General features: G+C 33.8%; 2 protein-coding genes and 1 long non-coding RNA gene across 12 annotated transcripts in view; 1 reads left to right on the top strand and 2 right to left on the bottom strand.

Moving 5' to 3' along the window:
• The window catches only part of LOC18109217 (G-type lectin S-receptor-like serine/threonine-protein kinase RKS1), a 50,124-nt gene that overhangs the window by 20,676 nt on the left and 10,756 nt on the right, over positions 1 to 18,692 (bottom strand). The window contains exon 2 of one of the 9 annotated variants that reach the window (XM_052451846.1): positions 3,632 to 3,932. The exons of 5 other annotated variants lie outside the window; for them this stretch is intronic. In XM_052451846.1, the coding sequence (XP_052307806.1) occupies positions 3,632 to 3,932 (301 nt within the window). Of the gene's footprint in view, positions 1 to 3,631; positions 5,268 to 18,692 lie in introns of those variants that run through there. 3 more of the 9 variants (XM_006383917.3, XM_052451845.1, XM_052451847.1) reach the window with 3 other exon arrangements.
• LOC127905162 (uncharacterized) overlaps positions 9,763 to 18,692 on the top strand; it is a 30,019-nt gene continuing 21,089 nt past the window's right edge. Inside the window, exon 1 of one of the 2 annotated variants that reach the window (XR_008058910.1) lies at positions 9,763 to 10,508. This is a non-coding gene — a long non-coding RNA (uncharacterized LOC127905162). The remainder of the gene's footprint in view (positions 10,509 to 18,692) is intronic. The other variant, XR_008058911.1, reaches the window with a different exon arrangement.
• Positions 10,523 to 12,689, bottom strand: LOC18109371 (G-type lectin S-receptor-like serine/threonine-protein kinase RKS1). The gene is made up of 4 exons (XM_024593183.2): positions 11,987 to 12,689; positions 11,625 to 11,862; positions 11,395 to 11,545; positions 10,523 to 11,305 (listed from the first exon to the last, which is right to left on the bottom strand). Exons 1-4 carry the CDS (start codon positions 12,132 to 12,134, stop codon positions 11,000 to 11,002), a joined length of 843 nt encoding a protein of 280 aa, XP_024448951.1. The 5' UTR covers positions 12,135 to 12,689; the 3' UTR covers positions 10,523 to 10,999.

The following is an 18,692-nucleotide window of genomic DNA, read 5'->3' as shown; positions in this document are numbered from 1 at the left end:
ATCAAATAAACTTGAAACATGTCAAATTTTTCAATGCAAATTTTCACAAAAACAAAATCGTAAATATAAATCGAAAAATTTATGCACGCATTTAATTAAATACAACACTAACCATTGTGTAAATAAATTAAAAAAAACTAATAAACAATAAATAAAAACATAATTGGAAAAACTAAGATATCAAAGTAAATAAAGATATTTAATCTCGCAACATGGGTCATTTACTTGGTTGTGTCTCATAAGTTTGTTTATGAAAATAAATTTGTAACAGAGATTGACCCACACATAGAATTTATTGAATAAAATAAAAGTAAAATAAAAATATTATGAAAGGTTGCATATATTAAAAATATAATTATAAAAAAAATATTTAATCTTTATAAAATATATAAAAAAATCACAGATGAATCATACTAACCTCTGAATAAACTAAACACACCCAATATAATTAAAAACAATAATCACTATTCAAGAAAGGCTAAAAAATCCAAAAAATATCATAAAGAAGGGGGTATTAATTAAAAGTTAAAAATTATAAAAATTATTTGAAAAAACACATATAAAAAAAATAAAGATATGAGGCAAGGCTATGCTAGGTCTGGTAAGCCAAGCTTAACATATGGTCTAATCAAGAAAAAGTCTGCACGCAAGCCTATATGTTTTTTATTTAGTTGTCCGCCCCTTTTTCTATGAAAAAAAATAGAAGATACATCATATTTAAATCCTAGAATCTGGTCACTGGTGTGGCCGGAAAAATAGGGTTATTTGTTTTTTTGACCCAAAACATCTACAAAACACTATAAGAACCTTGTTAAACCAATTCATAGCCTTTAAAAACACAAAAGAACTGGTCCAAAACACGAAAATCAACTTGAAACAAAAAAATCTTTCGGAGATTACATATGTTTTTTAGGTGTTTTTAAGGTAAAAGAACATCTAATAGTAACCGTTATCATTATATGGAATCATTTGACACAAAAATTGATCATTTTAGTGGTTTAAATCTTTCTCAACACCAACTTTTTCTCTCTAAACTAGAATTTAGCAACCCTCTCTCTCCTCCAAAAAGAAAAAAGAAAAATAAGGTTTAGCACCAAAATGTATTTTTTAAAAAATTATAGGGCCAATTAACAAATAGCTTAAAAAGATAAGGAACACAAATGAACTTTTTAAATTAGTTGCAGATCTACCATCTATTTTACATTTTTTCACTTTAGCCATTTATTTTTCAATTCAACCCACCCAAAAATAAAACATGCAGTTAGACTCTAATTTGAGTTAAAAAAACTCAATAGTGCAAAAACAATAGTTTAAGGACTAAAGTAAATTTTTTTAAAAAATACACAATTGGAGTCCATAATGATATATAAGATGAAGAATTGGAATTTTAAAATTATACTTAATACTTAACTAGTGATGCTTTATGGCCATGTCACAAAATTATGATAAACATGGTCGCCGATGCAGTGCATGGATTTTGAAGACAAGTACAATTTGTGGGAAACTAGCCACTTGACTTGCTTTGCCATGGTCAGATTATATTTTTTTTTTATAAACAAACATGAATATATAGACGTTTTAAACATATTTTTGATATAAAAGATTTTTAATTGTAAATTGAAAAGTTTATACATGTATTTAATTAAATAAATTAAGAATTATTTGTGCTAATAAATACAAAAAAACAAATCATTAACAAAAACTAAAGACCGAACTAGAAAATTAAAAGATGAAAGTAGATAAAAATATATGATCTTATATTATAGTCCATTAATTTGAGTATGTTTAATAATTTTATTTTTTAAAATTAATTTTTTATTTCATCAAATGATAATAAAAATAAATATACACTTAAAAACGATTGAATACCATCTAAGAAAAAAAAAATGCTTTCAAGGGTTACACAATAAAATACTACTATTATTGAAAAAATGTTATAATTTTATTTGAAAACCGAGCAAAAAATCAAATAATATTTAATTAAAAATTAAATTGAAAACTTGAAATATAACTGTAATTTAAGATATATACTTGATCTGGACTATGGATCTTGTTGTTTCAATAACTTTGTTTCTTTGAATTGATTTTTTATTTAGTCAAATGATAATAATAATAGACACGCATATAAAAATAATTAAATAAAACCAAAGAATTTTTTTTGTAGGGTTGTAGAAAAAGAACGCCGCCTAATATAAAAAAAATGTTATAATTTTATTCGAAAACCAAATAAAAATTAAATAATATTTTATTACAAAAGATCACAAATATTTATTTAATTTATTTATTTTAATTAATCTTAATTAAAACCTAATGGTCAGGCATCCCCCACACATATATTGGATTAATCTGTTTTAATTAATTTATATTTAAATAAAAAGAAACAAAATCTAAAAAAACGCACGCACAGGCCTGCATGGCCACGGCTGTGCTCTTGCCTATTTCTTTTTTGTTGGTAATTGTTTTTTAAGACAAACCACGTGAGTTTCCAACCAATAAATAGGTAGTTAAAAAATTAGGTTGGTGTTTTTTTGACTCAAAAATATAATTTTCAATATTTTCACTTAAAAAACTTAATAAATATCTCTATGATATCAATAAACCAAATAATCCACTAAAAACACCGAAAATTCGTTTAAAAATACAAAATTAAATTGAAAGAAAAAAATATTTCTCAACCCCAATCTACTTTTTAAGTAAGATAAAGAAGAAAAACTCGTAAATAAAAATCTCCTCATCTAATAAAATTTATTGAAATCAATAATCATCTTTTTAGTGGCCGAAATATTGCCAACTAATGAATTTTTTTTTCTCGTTGTTTTCCAGCAATTTTCTTTCTTATCTCTCAAAATGAGAGACTTCAAAAAAATAAAAAAAAAGTTTTCAACTAAAACCAAATCATAAGAAAATAAAGGGATTGTGTTTGGAAAAAAAAAGTATGGGGACCAAAATATGTAATTTTTTCAAGAGATTGTGTTTGTGCGAGTTTCAATCAAAACTGTAATTTTTTCTTGTTTTATAGTTTGAGCCTCCTTCTTTCAACTGTGTTTCTCCATAACAAATTATAAGAAATTGATAGTTAATTTGGCCACAAAATGATATAATTGAAAAGAAAAAAAATTAATGATTAGAAAAGAAATTCACAATGGATTACTGTGAAAAAGGTTTTAGTATATTGTTTAATTTGTAATATATATTCTTAGAAGGAAAGTAAAAAAATGTTAGTCATTTTCTATGAGTGGCAATATAGGCATGTGTGTGTTACAAAACTACTCAATTAATTCATTATACTAGTAAATAATAATATGATTACTTAACCAAAACAATCAATTCCGAGTTCATTGAGTTGATGAAATTTAACTGATTAATGATCAATGGATTTCGCGTCAACACATTTATTGACCTACGTACCCTTATCAAACATTCTATTCATAAAATTACGTGCTGATTAATAATAAAAAAAAAAACATTGCTCATACAATTAGTCAATTACTTCTAATAAATTATAAGAAAACTGATTCCTTGTGATTTATCAGGTCTATGAGATTTCTTCAAGAATCAAAACTTGTGCATGGCATAGCAAGTGAACAAAGGAAAAGTAAATGAGTTAGTAGTAGTAGAATTGGACATGTACCTAATTCAGCTCTATCCACACGGATGTAAATCTCTTGCCCCACATCTGAAAACGTTCTTGTATCAACCAGATCACCATACCATCTCAAGCATCCAAGTCCTCTTTCGTCAGCACTAGCATAAGCTGTACAAGAACAATTCCTCAAGCACTCTCGCGCACATTCTTTCAATCTCAAACTCATGTTCGCACTCGCCATTGATGTATCCGGCACCTTCACTCGAGCCAGCTTGACGAACCCTTCTCCGCCGTGACACGTGGACACGTTAGGTTTCCTGACACAACCTCTTGACCCGTCTCTCAGGTACCATTCTTGGGGTGACTTGGGTTCGAATCCGCGTAGACATTTGCACATGAAATTATTTGTTTGATATGGGTCACAGTTACTATTTGGACCACATTGGCCATAGGTGTCACATGGTTCTTTTGGGGCGTACCAAATTCCGAACCATTGTTTATCAGGATCGTTCCATGTCAGCCGTTGCACTACTCCTGATTCGTTCACCACCATTCTTGAAATCAAGGAGGGATTATTGATACTATAGGAATAAGATACCTCATCAACACTGCTAACGAAAGTATTACCGAAGATGTAGGTAGTGGCCATTTGGGGCACTCCGCTCCATCTTAGTCCAGTCCATGGTCCGACACGCCACCTTCGGGTTTGACTCTTGTATAGGAACAACTGGGGAAACCCACTTGGATCAATACCAAGGACAATGGTTCCGGTTCCCGGGTCATCTTTGGACTTCCAAGATGACAGAGACCGGTTCAAACCGATTTTCAGGTCCAGCCCAAGCTTCATACCAGGAAGCAGAGTGTCTGTAGCATGATCAAAACTCTGCCACAAGACCCTTTTGCTATCCTGTTGAACCAAGACCAAGTTTCCTGAATCCTGGAGCTGAGCCGTGCAATTTGTCATTGATGAGGCTGCAACATTTGTAGACCAAACAGGAACACTACTTCGGTTATTTTCATAAATTACAAGGTTACCTTGTTTGTTGATAGCTAGGACTCCGGAGGTACCATTGATAGGATTATCTCTATTTGCCACCCATACAACAGTTCGTTCTGAAACCTTACGGTACCAAATTCCCACATAACGACGAGTAGAATCGATGCCTGAGCTAAAGAACCCGAGTTCATAGCTTTGTGATCCACTAGAGACCAGAACATCTCCATCTTTGATTGATTGGTTTGGAGCTATGATGTCAATAGATAAGCAAGAAGAAAAAACAAGGAAGAGAAACAATGCACTCAAAAACCTTTCTATAGGATTCATAACTTGTTTCAATGATTGTGTGTTGGTGAGGTGAGTAAATTGTTTTTGGAATAAGTCGATATATTGAAAGGGCTAATCAGAAGGTAGCCAAAAACAAGAAACATAAAAGAAAAACATAAAAAAAAAGAAAAGAGAATCACAAAAACAAAAAACAAACACAAAAAAAAGAAAAAGAAAATCAACAGATACGTAACTGAAAAAGTACATCAAAATTGAAAAAGATGATACGCCATGCTTAAAGTTTTGATTTGGTGTTAGATCAATCTATAATACCTTCAGATCCCATAATTAAAGTAGTGTCAGTAGCCATAAAACATTTATCTGTGAACTTGAGCTAATTTGAGAGGTGATAAAGAAAAGTGAGTAGATGATTTGGTAGTGGAGTTGGGGTTTTAATGAGTGGAGCCAGACATGTATTAAATGACCACTTGAAAGGCCATAAGTGTTTCGTTTCTAGTGAGATTTTTTTTGGTCCCAAGTTTGCACAACTCTTGTCATGAGCTGATTAAAAGAACTATCTTGTCAATTTTTAGATCGTTATATCACGAGTGAGATACGAAAATGTTACTGATTCTTGAAAAAAAATTCGATGCAAGACAATCCTGACTCGTATATATAGCACCCTAGTTGGCTTCTATACATTCCAAAACAGTTTTCAATTCCCTGCTATAACCGTTTCAAATATGTATGACACAATGACATGCAAAGACAACAACTAAATGGTGAATGTTTTGGATATCTCGAGACGCATACATGTAACGTAAATGATAAATTTAAAATTTTTTAGGAGGTTCAAACTTCCTGTTAAATAGATATAGAGTTGTTTATGTTTTATACGAAGATTACCTGAAGTTCAAATATTATTTTTGGTTTTGAATAATTTTCTTAGGGCTGGGTTGTCGCAAACCAGAAGTCGTCTAATTATCCGACCTCTAATATTAATTCACATGAATTTACTAGTGAGAAATCTTCTAAACCCTTTTAAGAGAAAAAAATTATTATACTTTTAAGTTCTAACTCTTTTTTTTTTTGTGCTTACAGTGTTTCTGTACTCCACTTTACTCACAAAATATAAAAGACATAACTTTCTAATTATATGGAAACTTAAAAACCCTATAAATGGCAAAATTTAAATTTGTCTGTTAAATAATATCACATATATTATTTTAGGTTAATTTTAGAAATTTATTCAATTAAATCCTTACTTGATTGTTTATAGGTCTAGAATTGTAATTCTCTGTATCAATTATATTCTAGTCCTTCATCTTTAAAATTTATTTATAATTAAGTTACATTTAATAATTAATAATTTTATTTTAATTTTTAACCAATTAGGTTTAGATTTGCAGTTGGGATTTTAATGAGTGGAGCCAAAAAGCCAATAACGTACGCTTCATAGAATTGTTTTTGACTGCTCAGTGGAGCCAGCCATGTAATAAATGACCACTTGAAAGGTCATAAATAATGCTGTTAAAATCATGAACTCGTATGATTTTATGAGTTAATATATGTTATTAAATCAAATCAATTTTAAAATTCAAAAAGTTATAAAATCATATAAAATATTTGAAATCGTGTAAAATCACGATTTTGAACCCAGTTTTATGAGTTTATAAGGAATACAGTAACTGCACCACAAAGTCAAAAACCTAGCATCCTAGCCTCTCTTTCTCAAAGTCTTTCCAATGTTTCAAATTTTAAACAAACCATCGCTGCAATATGTAATATGCAATCTGTCTCTGTTTACTTTCAACCATTTCACTTCTTTTTTTTTTCACCACAAAGTCAAGAACTTTGTTGTTCTTGTAAGAGATGGGTTAAAAGAAATTAAAATAGAACAAAATCAAAGGAGTCATGAATTTTGAATTTACCAACTATTTCCATTTTCAAGTAATTTTATGGTCTTTCTAATCAAGAAAACCAGCACATTTACAACACAATATGAATGCATGTTTTACTTTCTTTCTTCTGGATTATATGCGCTCTTATCTATTATATAATCTTATCATCTTATTGCTTTAGTTTTGTGAGTTCCTTATGCATGCTTCTGGATTATATGAATTGTTATGTATAACACATGTATTATGGTCCTTCTTTTTTTAACTAAAATCTAATTAGAATCATATAATGTTTGGATTGATTACAGAGCTGATTTGAGTTGATTCTTGAATTGTTAAACATATAACATCTAGAAAAAATTCTTCCGGTAATAGGCTTGATATGGATGGCAATATGATATAGAAATTGATAAAAATTCTAGAAAAGTTCATTGCAAGTATTGTAAAAAAATTATCAGTGGAGGTATTTTTCGTTTCAAACATTATTTAACTTGCACTCGTATGGATGTTGATTCATGCCAACAAGTACCATAAAATATTAAGCATATGATTTTGGGTGTTTTGGTGACAAATCTAGAAGCAACTGAAAAGAAAAGAAAGGCTCGTTGATATATTGGAAAAGATGATGATGATGAAATGAAAGAAATTAGCTCCAAAGACAAAGGAAAGAGATCAGCTAGTGGGAGTGGAAGTACATAAACAACCTTAAATCAATTACTAAAAAAGGATATTAAAAAAGAAGCATGTCGAAAGGTTTTTCTATACTAGTTCAATTCCATTTTAATGTGTAAAAAACCATGAGTTTCTTAAGTTACTTGAATTGGTTGCAAAGCATGGACCAGGTTTGAAGCCTCCATCTTATCATGATATTAGAGAGAAGTATTTGAAGCAAGAAGTGGATCAAACAATAAACTTGCTTAAGGAGTACAAGCTAGAATGAAAAAAAAATGTTGTTCAATAATGTCTGATAGATATGGATAGATAAAAAAAAAAGACGTTGTATTTGTAATTTTTTGGCTAGTAGTCCTAAAGGGACAATTTTTTTTTTTTTTGTCATTGGTGGATACTTCTAATATGTCCAAGATTGCTGATAAGGTATTTAAGATGGATGCCATTATGGAGAGGATTGGGGAGGAAAATTTTGTGCAAGTAATGACTAATAACGCTGTAAATTATAAGGCAGCAGTACAATTATTGATGGCAAAAATAAAGAAGTTGTTTTGGACACCATGTGCTACCCCTTGTATTAACTTGATATTGAAAGATTTTGAGAAGAAGCTAGAGGTTCAACAAGTAATTATTGCTAAGGAGAGGAGAGTCACCTCATATATTTATTCAAGAACTATACTTATTTCCATCCTAAAACACTTTACAAAAGGATAATATTTGATTAGGTTTGCTGCTACTCGGTTTGCTACTGCATATTTGACTAGAGGATGTTTGAATGATCATAAAATACAGTTAATGATTATGTTTACTTCTAAACAGTGGAGGTCATGTAGGTTTTCAAGAATAGAAGAAAGGAAACGAATTCAAAACTGTGTTTTGGATAGTAGGTTTTGGCATGATGTCACTATATGTATTAAGCCAGCATATCCTCTAATTAAAGTTCTTCGATTGGTTGATCTTGTCTAAACCTTTTATACCTACTTTGTAAATATATTATTTTAAAAAATTGAATTTATTACTAATATATATTATAACAATCATGTTGTTTTCTTTTATGTTTGTAATTTGTAGGAATTTAAGGGAAAAAAAAAGAAAGAGATACTTTAGATCTCATTAGCTTTGATAACATTGAATTATTGAATGAGTAGATTTGTGAAGAACTTAGCTTTTTTGATAAAGAGGATTTAAATTGGGAGACTATTGAGGCATCTTTGTTTATTTTAACTTTAAATGATGAAAAGATTCATTTTAATAGCTAGGAATGTTTAGTTGAGCTTGCTTGGATCAATTTTTTTTAATGTAAAAAATATATTCAAGCATCATGAAAATTTCTGGCAATATTATTAAATCTAGTTTATTGAGTCAATAATAAAACCTTCTGATTCGACTTTTCTTTTAGTTGGGGTTTCAATTTAAACTGTGTGGAAGTTGTCCCAACATGACCTAGTCGACTTTGCGTATCCAAAAGCAACTCAAACGTAAAAACGTGGTTTGACTTTAAAATAAATTTCAAGATGACATTTTTTTAATTTTTTTTGAGACACCAACATCTTGAATCGAGTCGGGATTCACGGCTTAACCCGTGAATCGAGTCATGGACTCCACTGGATTTAATAACTTTGTTTTTTTAATTATTTCTTACTTAATTATATGATAGTAAAAATAAACACTCGTAAAATCGCTAGTTCCTAAATCATTCAGGGACTTCCAAGATGTTAAAAACCTGTTGACCAGTTTTCCTATCCAAACGTCCAAGTGTTGCAAAAAGAAGCATGGTATTGGTAGGATGATCAATACTTTTCCATGTGACTGATGCCTGTTGGATTGAGTCAGAACAAGGTTTCCTGAATTTAAAAGTTGAGCCATAGAGTTGCTGGCTGATGAGACCGAAACATTTGTGAACCAGAGAGGACTGATGAATTTGGTTTTTTTTGCCGTAGAGGACGAGGTTATCTTGACCATTGATTGAGAGCACTCCAGAGGTATCATTGATAGGATTATCCCAAAGGGAAGTTTCCTCCTCTGGAGACTCATTAAAACTTAACATTGTCTGTGGACAGGAAAATTTGGAGAAGAAGGCATTCAAGCAATGAAATGAGAAATATTTGACAGGGATGCATGGTGATGGCTAGTGATCAGGTTAATACATCAAGGTAGCTTATTCTTTTGGGAATTAGTAACCACCTCTAGTAGTGTTGGGATTTTTATTTTGTATTGTCATTTTCAATTGACTAGCTAGCAAGCGCCTTAATTTCTTGGCTCAAAAGTTCAGTATCACAAAAAAAAAAAATTCCAATTGGATCTAATTAACTCCACCATTAAGATTTAACGTCATTTTAAGGAAAATATTTTTAAATGAAAGTTAAATGGATAATTAATATCTAAGAGAATGAGATTCAACGGAGAATGAAGCTTCTTGATCATTGAGAGATCAGCGGTCTAGTCTAGAGCCTGCACTGAAACTCTCTGATGCATGAGCTTCTGAATACTAGAGATGGATTTGTTGAAACTAGTTCATATGAAAAGCCTAGCAGAATATTTATTGACTCTAAGGACTTGTGCGAGTCTAAAACAGGTCTAGTCATGCCAAATGATTTATATGACTAAAATTAATATAACTTTCAATCTCAAATTTTGCTAAGAAATTCTATAAGTTCTATCATATTGTCATAACTTTTCTGATTTTGATTATCATATTGAAAATTTCTCCTCTTCAAAAAAAAAAAAAAAAAAAAAAAAACCCATGTTTTCATTTCCCTAACACTGTGCATAACTTTTCAGCAGTGTTAACCCCACTGCAATCCAGCCTCCACCATTTCCCTTCTCAGACTCAACCATCTCCACCATAACCAAACCAGTGATATCAAACCACCAGCAACAGCTTCTTCTTCATCTTTCTTCGAAAACCCAAGATCAGCACCCCCTCATCATCTTCAGAAAGCCAAACCAGAACCCCTCTCTCTCTTAGTTTCTCCCATCGTAGTCTCCCAATGCCTTCTCCTAAACCACAACGCAAGGCACTCTTCACGGCAGATCCACAATAATAACAATCAGAAGAGCGAAGAAGAAATTACAGTAGAGAGAGAGAGAGGTAGATCTAAAAAATACAAATGAATAAAAACTACTGTCTAGTGTTGATTTCTTTGTCTTGCAGGTAGCGGTGATAGTCACCGCCGGCAGGGAAAGGAAGAGGTTAAAGAGTGGCTTCAGATCCACCAATTTTCGCTCTTCAATCGATGACGGCGCATGAAGCCAAGCGCCGACAGTGACGGTGGTGCTTGGTTGCCACTCTTCACTGCTTTTGTATGAAGAGTTGTAAAGAAATGCTCATGAAACTAGTTTGCAATAATGAGTGGACAGCCCCTTGAGCATTTCAATGGAGTTTATTTTATTGTGGGAGTACTAGTTGCTCTAATAAATTTAATAAATGGAATTGTTTAGTTTTCTATCCTAAGTAGAAAATCATTTTAGCAGGTGAGGTAACCTGAAAAAATGCTCTCTGAAAACTAGATTGTCAGGACAACATTTTTTTTCTTCTATGTAATGCCTGTTAGAGAAAATTTATTACAAGAGACTGGGATTTTAGCGAGCTTCCACCATAGTAACTGTAACTTCATTTACAGAACAAGCTGCTCTTCTAGACATTGCTGGCAAGTCTTGTCCACTTCGTGTTCGTAAAACAAATGCTGGCTTCTTAGGAGAAGGAAGAGCTATCTCATTACCTAACATGAACACAACTTCTAACATTGTAGGTCGATCATCTGGAAATTCTTGCACACACAGTAACCCAATCTGAACGCATCTCAAAACTTCATGAGGAGGGCATGACTGTTCCAGCATTGGATCAACTATGTCTAATGCCTTTTCTTCTCTCCATAAGTCCCATACCTGAAACAAGGAAGAAGATAATTTAGAAAAGAATCTAAGAGGAAGACAATCACCTAAGATATTATCAAGAAATTTATCGATCCACTTACATGTCCGATAAGATTCAGCCAGGGTTCTTTCTCACCGTAGTCGCTATTTTTCCTGCCACTTATGATCTCCAGTGTTAAGACACCATAGCTGAAGACATCTGACTTTATCGAATACTGTCCGTGAATTGCGTACTCAGGTGACATATAGCCACTACAATCATGAAAGATGAAGGTTGTTGGTATTTGATCATGATGGATCACTGGAGAGAGGAAAGAATCAGGTGACTTACTATGTTCCGACCACACGAGTGGTTTTTCCTTGGACTTGGTCTTCCATAAACATTCTTGCCATACCGAAATCTGAAATTTTTGGGTTCATTGCAGCATCTAGTAGAATATTGCTGGCTTTGAGATCCCTGTGGATAATTTTTAGTCTTGAATCTTGATGAAGGTATAAAACCCCTCGAGCAATCCCGGAAACAATTTCGAAACGCTTTCTCCAGTCCAATAGCACCCTTTTTATCTCGTCTGCACTTAAACATTAAATGTTTGCCCAGAAATCATTTGTTTTGATTTGATCAAAGTGAAGCTGCATAATCAGGGGACTCTTCCTTCTGAACACAGACACAAAAATGGATGAAGAGAGCCATACCAAAGATGAAAAAATCCAAGCTTTTGTTTGGTAAATACTCATATATCAGCATCTTTTCCTCTTCATGAATGCAACAACCAAAAAGCTTGACAAGATTTCTGTGCTGGAGTTTAGATATCAACCTTACTTCATTCATAAACTCCTTCATCCCTTGCCCTGAAGTTTTAGATAATCTCTTAACTGCAATTTCCTGTCCATTGCCTAGGTTGCCCTGAAATTACATTCCATGTTTAACTCACAAGTTAATACAACTTAAGCTAATCACATTCTGCCAAAATTGGCCCATATTAAAATCCACTAATAAATTTGGACTAGATGATTTTGAACAAAGCCTAAAAGAGCCTGATCTTAACCCAAAGAAATCAACAAAGCCAAAAATGCTCGCAACAGGGCCAGATTTCAGTTTCAAATTCAAACGTAAAACTGCATCAACACAAAGAAAAATACTGAGCAAGCCATGTATCCCTAGAAAGATATACGTGTCTAGTTTCAAACACATCAAACAGTGAAAGATTCAGAGCTTTGTAGCAAGAGTTATGGTTGTTTTACTGGCAAGTGTGCATGCTGTCAACAGAACCGTGATCTTTCTACGATATTTTACAACATGCAATGCCGCCCCTGTTTTTGTCAATAAACATTCAATGAAGCCTTGACAATCTTCCCTCCAACTCTCTTAAATGTCATCAGCCTTACCTACTGATTTAGTGTGTAGCAAAGATAGAAAATTAAGGTTTCTTAAACTTTAAAAAATATAATCCTAAACCGTAGAGAAAGACTGTAAAATTACAGCTAAATCGACCAGTATACTTTTAAAATCAGGTCAAATAAAAATCACGAATACAAGTAGAAAGGAATCTGAAAACAAATAGAAGAATAAATAAAAATAATCTGAAATATCATCTTCTAGATTAATTTGGGCTGACGCCGTAACGTTTGACTCTGGACTTTTTCTTATGCTCGATATGTGTCCCGCGTCTCAAACAACTTCAGCTAGATGGAAAAAGTGTCTGGATTTAGAATTTCTTGTTTGATGTTTTCCTAACTTGCACGTATTGTCCGAAGTATAAATAAGAGTGTTCAACAATCTAGAATAGATATAGAGAATTGTTGAAGCCAAAATCAAAGTGAGCTTGTTAGGTTTATGTTTAGTTCTGTATCTCTTCGGTGGAATGCACGGAGTGGTGAGCTATCCTAAACTCTAATCTCTTTGGGGCGTGACTGTATTATTGACAATTGTGAGTTTAATCTTTGTTCATTCACTTTAGAGTGGTGATTTCTGTGTCTGTACAGGATTGAACATCATCTGTCCTACATCTATCCATCTCCACCTCTCCATTTCCATCATCTATCCATAATTCCATCCATTTCCATCATCTTTCCCTGGTTAGAATTTCTTTGGCAACAGCCTCTGCGATTTTCCAGTATCATGGTCTAATCATGCAACATTAAAATTTTATTTAATGCATATTAACATTTGATACAAGTACATAGAATTCTGAAATAATTTCATGTCCAAGGAAAAGTAACTTGTAAACTGAGCCAAAACCGCCATATCCAAGCTCGTTGGAGAAATTCTCTGTGGCTACTAATATGATGTTTATGTCGAATACCGGTAGGTATTGACTTGTTGTACTTCCACCAACTTCCTTTCCACTTAGAGAGCCATTGAGGCTTGTAGGGATATTGAAGGGAAATTTGAGTTGTCTGCCCTTAGCTGTGTTTATCGTTGAAAGAACTCAATAATCAGCTTTTAAAAGTACTAACAAGTGCTAATATTGATTACACACTGCATTTTGCAGACTATCATCTCCTATATGCATAGAATTCAAGTTGGAATTCTTTAGTTCAACTAATTTGGTGTCACTTATATTGGTAACAATGTTGAAAAAATAATCTCTTACCCGTCTTCTTCCTTTTTATCAACCAGAATGAGAACATAATGACAAAGAAAACCCCAGCAGCTATAGAGAGTACCAAACCGGCTAACATCCCTTTCTTTGAAAGAAAACCTCTAGAGTTCTTGTCATATTGAGCTGGAGAAAGAAAGAAATCCACATTAGCTTGATACCAAATCATAAGGATTATCAGTAATGGTGCATATTGCAGAAAGATAGTAGGTGAGTGCAGGGGAGGGCTTAGCCATACTAGAAATGTCTCTGGTATTTCCGTTGTACTTGTACCCGTAATTTTCATTTCAGATGTCTATATTTTTGTTCTGAAAATCCTGTATCTAAGACATAATGAAGATTAAGCTGTTGTTGAAAAATGAAGCAAATTAAGATATATAATGACAATAAGATTTGAAGGTACCTAACTCAAACGCATCCACACGGACATATAAATCCTGTCCTCCCTCAGCGAACACTCTTGTATCAAGCAAATTGCCATACCATGAGAAGCACCCACTCTTACTTGTCACAACTGAACTTGCGTAGGCTGTGCAGGAACAATTCCTCAGGCATTGCTCCATGCAAGCTTTCAGATCCAAATTGCGTAGGCTGTGCAGGAACAAACTCTTCACTAATTGATTTGGGCTGGTAGCCAGGGAGGCATGTACACTCAAAGTTATAAGCATCATAAGGATCACACTTACCATAAGCTTCACATCGTCCATAATTAATGTCACACTGGTCAGTAGGTGCACACCAAAATACATCCCATTTAGCAATTTTTTCATGCCAAGTGAACCGTTGGACTGATCCAGGCTCGTCTACAACTAATCGCGAGAAGATTGATCTGTTGCGAACACCCCACATTATGCAGGTTAACTCATCATCATTATTCACAAAGCTGATGTTGAAGTTAATGCGAACCTGCAATATGGGTACACCAGTCCATCTAAGTCCATTCCATTGACCGGACCTCCACCTTGGAATCTGCCCCTTGTACAAGAACAACTGTAGAGACCCATTAGGATTGAGCCGAAAAGACCAACTACCAGTACCAAGAATCTTGTTTTCCTAGTTTGACATTGGTGTTAAAATATCGGACCTTTTCTTATGATTGGTGACTGAATAGATTTTTGTCCCAGGAATCTGTCATTGAAGTCACATAACTGGAATTTTTTATTTGTGGTAAAAGAAAATGTCATAGACTTTGTGTTTGTCTTGTATGAAATCAAATTTTCAGCTATTGTTAGGTATACAAGCACTGTTAGGTATACAAGCAGTGTATATTACTTCTGGATATCTCTTATACCTCAATTTATAAGAGTAATTGCTTTCTTTCATAAATAAAAGAACATAATATGCATCGGTCTCAACAACTCTAATTAATATCAAAATATTAACTAGGACATTTAGGAATAATGCTTTAATGCAATAGGTTTCTCATAATTATAACTGTTAAATTAATTGAGATCAAAGAAAGAAAGGAGGCTAGAATTCTGAATAATCTGTATATTATGAATGTTTAGTCTTAACCTAAATACAAATAAAGTATATATAGGTCAAACTGAAAGTACTATTCTACCCTTAATAAATAAGACTACATAAATATTATTTAACATCTCCCCTCAAACTCACGATGCGGCAGCTACAAGCATCGAGAGTTTGCCAACCAGAAAACGAAAACGAGAGATGGAATGCGCCTTGGTAAAGAAATCTGCAATCTGCAAGGAAGAAGGAACAAAAGGCAAAGCAATGGTGCCATGTTTGAGATGATGACGAGTAAGATGACAATCGATCTCAATGTGCTTAGTGCGCTCATGAAAAACCGAGTTATGAGCAATCTGAATAAAACTCTGGTTGTCACAATACATAGGAGTAGGATGAGAAAAGGAAATTCCCATATCAGCAAGTAACCAACGTAACCAAACAATCTCTTTGGTAGTAGATGCCATGGCACGATATTCTGCTTCGGTGGATGATTGAGAAACAACAGATTGTTTCTTGCTCTTCCAAGAAATAAGAGAATCACCTAAAAAGATACAGAACTCGGTAATAGACTTGCGATCTGTGGGATCACTACCATGATCAACATCAGAGTATGCACGCAACTCGAAGGAAGAGGTGGATGAAAGTAAAAGACTTTGAAAAACTGTACCCCGAAGATATCGCAAAATACGAAGAACAGCTGCCCAGTGAACAGTAGTAGGAGAAGCAACAAACTAACTAACAACATGAACAACATATGCAATATCTGGACGAGTAATGGTGAGATATACCAAACTCCCAACAATAGTGCGGTATAAAGTAGGATCTATCAAAGGTAAACCATCAGAAGAAGAGTACCTTGCGTTAACCTCAATAGGAGTATCTACAATCTTGTTATCAGTAAGTCTAGCCCGTTCAAGAATATCTGTGACATATTTCGACTGAGAAAGAAGGTAACCTTTAGGTGAGTATGCTACCTCAATACCTAGGAAATATCGAAGATAACCCAAATCCTTCATTTCAAATCGTCTAGCCAACTCTGTCTTCAAAAATGAAATACCATCAATATCATCACCAGTAATAATCATGTCATCAACATATAAAGACAGAATGATACGCCCTGCATCAATGCACTTAATAAAAAGAGCAGAATCATGACTGCTAGAAACAAAGCCAAGAGACGAGATCACAATAGAGAATTTCTCAAACCAAGCACGAGGTGCTTGTTTGAGACCATATAATGCTTTCTTAAGCTTACAAACATATCCAGAGTCATGTGAAGTACCAGGAGGGGGTGCCATATAAACTTCTTCTTGAAGATCTCCATTCAAGAATGCATTTTTAACATCAAGCTGAGAAATATGCCACTGACGAATCGAAGCTACGACAATAAGAGTACGAATAGTAGTCATTTTTGCAACCGGGGCAAATGTCTCCTCATAGTCCATACCATACTGTTGAGAGTATCCTTTTGCAACCAGCCTAGCTTTGTATCGCTCAATAGACCCATCAGAATTAGTCTTGATCTTATACACCCAACGACAACCAACAACACTCTTACCAGGAGGTAGAGGAACCAGATCCCAAGTATCTGTCTTATGCAAAGCAGAAAGTTCCTTATCCATAGCTTGCTGCCAAAGCGGATCAAGAATTGACTCTTTATAGGAAGAGGGCTCAAAGAGACAATGAATAGAAGTTAAAAAGGAAGTAAATGATGAAGAATAACAAGAATAAGAAAAATCTGGTAGTTTTGTGGACTTACGAATGTGGATGGACTGACGTGGAGGTGGATCCACAATCTCAGATGAAGCTTGAGGGGCTATAGATGAGAATGGAGCTTCAGGTGTGCCAGAGAGTAAAGTATCAGTACCTACAGAGTTATGAGTACAAATTGATCGAACATAGGGAGAGGTATCATTACCAGAATCCTCAAAAAAAGGATCTATATGAATAAGATCAGATTTTGTTAGGCTATGAGTAGTGGAAGGAATAGAAAAGAAAGGTATATGCTCAAGGAAGACAACATGACGAGACACATAAAGTTTCTGAGTTATTGGATCAAAACAACGATACCCCTTTTTACCTTCACCATAACCCAGAAAGACATAAATAGTGGATCGAGAGGATAGCTTACTGCGTTCTACATGAGGACGAAGAACGAAACAAGTACAACCAAAGACTCTAAATGAGGAATAATCAGGGACATACCCATATAACTTTTCAAAAGGAGATAGACCCAAACTATGAGAAGATGGAATTGTATTAATTAAACTTACAGCAGTAAGAACAGCTTCTCCCAAAAACTCACTAGGAACAAAAGCAGACAACAAGAGAGAACGAGCAGTTTCGACAATATGCCTATGTTTTCTTTCAGCTACACCATTTTGTTCAGGGGTATCTGTACATGAAGTTTGGTGGATGGTTCCATCTAAGGCAAGCATTTGACAAAATTTATTAGAGGTGTATTCCCCACCCAAATCACACCTAAAGCATTTGATCACAGCAGAATGTTGAGTTTTGATAAGAGCTCGAAAAGCTGCATATATCTCAAAGAATTCAGAACCATGTTTCATTAAATAAACCCAACAATAACGAGTATGATCATCAATAAAAAAGACATAATATCGAGATCCTCCTTTTATGGAAACAGGAGAAGGTCCCCATACATCAGAATGAATCAAATCAAATGGTGAAGATGAAATAGAAATACTTCGATTAAAAGGTAAAGCAGAAAATTTTGCTAGTTTACATCCACTACAATCAGAAATGTCACAAGTTTTCAAATTTCCTAAAGCTCCTGTGGATGCCAAAAATCTCAAACGAGAAGACGAAACATGACTTAGACGGGAATGCCATAAATAAAAACTAGAAGATGAAAGACTCAAACGAAAGGAAGACAAATCAGCAGTAGTAGCAGCATCAGCAGCAACTGACACTTTTAACTCATCCAAAATATATAGTCCATTCTCCCTACGACCTGTCCCAATCAGCTTCTGAGACTGCAGATCATGTACACAACAAAAAGAACCAGAAAACATGACTAAATAATCACCAGAATCACATATTTGACCAACAGACGCAAGATTCAATTTGAGTTTTGGAATAAGATAAACATTAGGGAGAGACAAGTGAGGTGTGACAACATAACCAACACCTGCTAAGGGCATAGGAGTGCCATCAGCAGTCATAACAGGAATGGAGGACAAAGGGGACACTGAGGTAAAAGATGAGGAATCTGAAGACATATGATGGGAAGCACCAGAATCCAAGACCCATTCAGAGTGTGACATACCTGAGGAACTATGAGGCAACTGACCTATGGAAGAAGCGGA

This window comes from Populus trichocarpa, chromosome 4, assembly GCF_000002775.5.
Source record: "Populus trichocarpa isolate Nisqually-1 chromosome 4, P.trichocarpa_v4.1, whole genome shotgun sequence".
Classification (NCBI taxonomy): domain Eukaryota; kingdom Viridiplantae; phylum Streptophyta; class Magnoliopsida; order Malpighiales; family Salicaceae; genus Populus; species Populus trichocarpa.
Note: the sequence above shows the minus strand (reverse complement) of the source record. Positions and strands in the feature narration are given on the sequence as shown.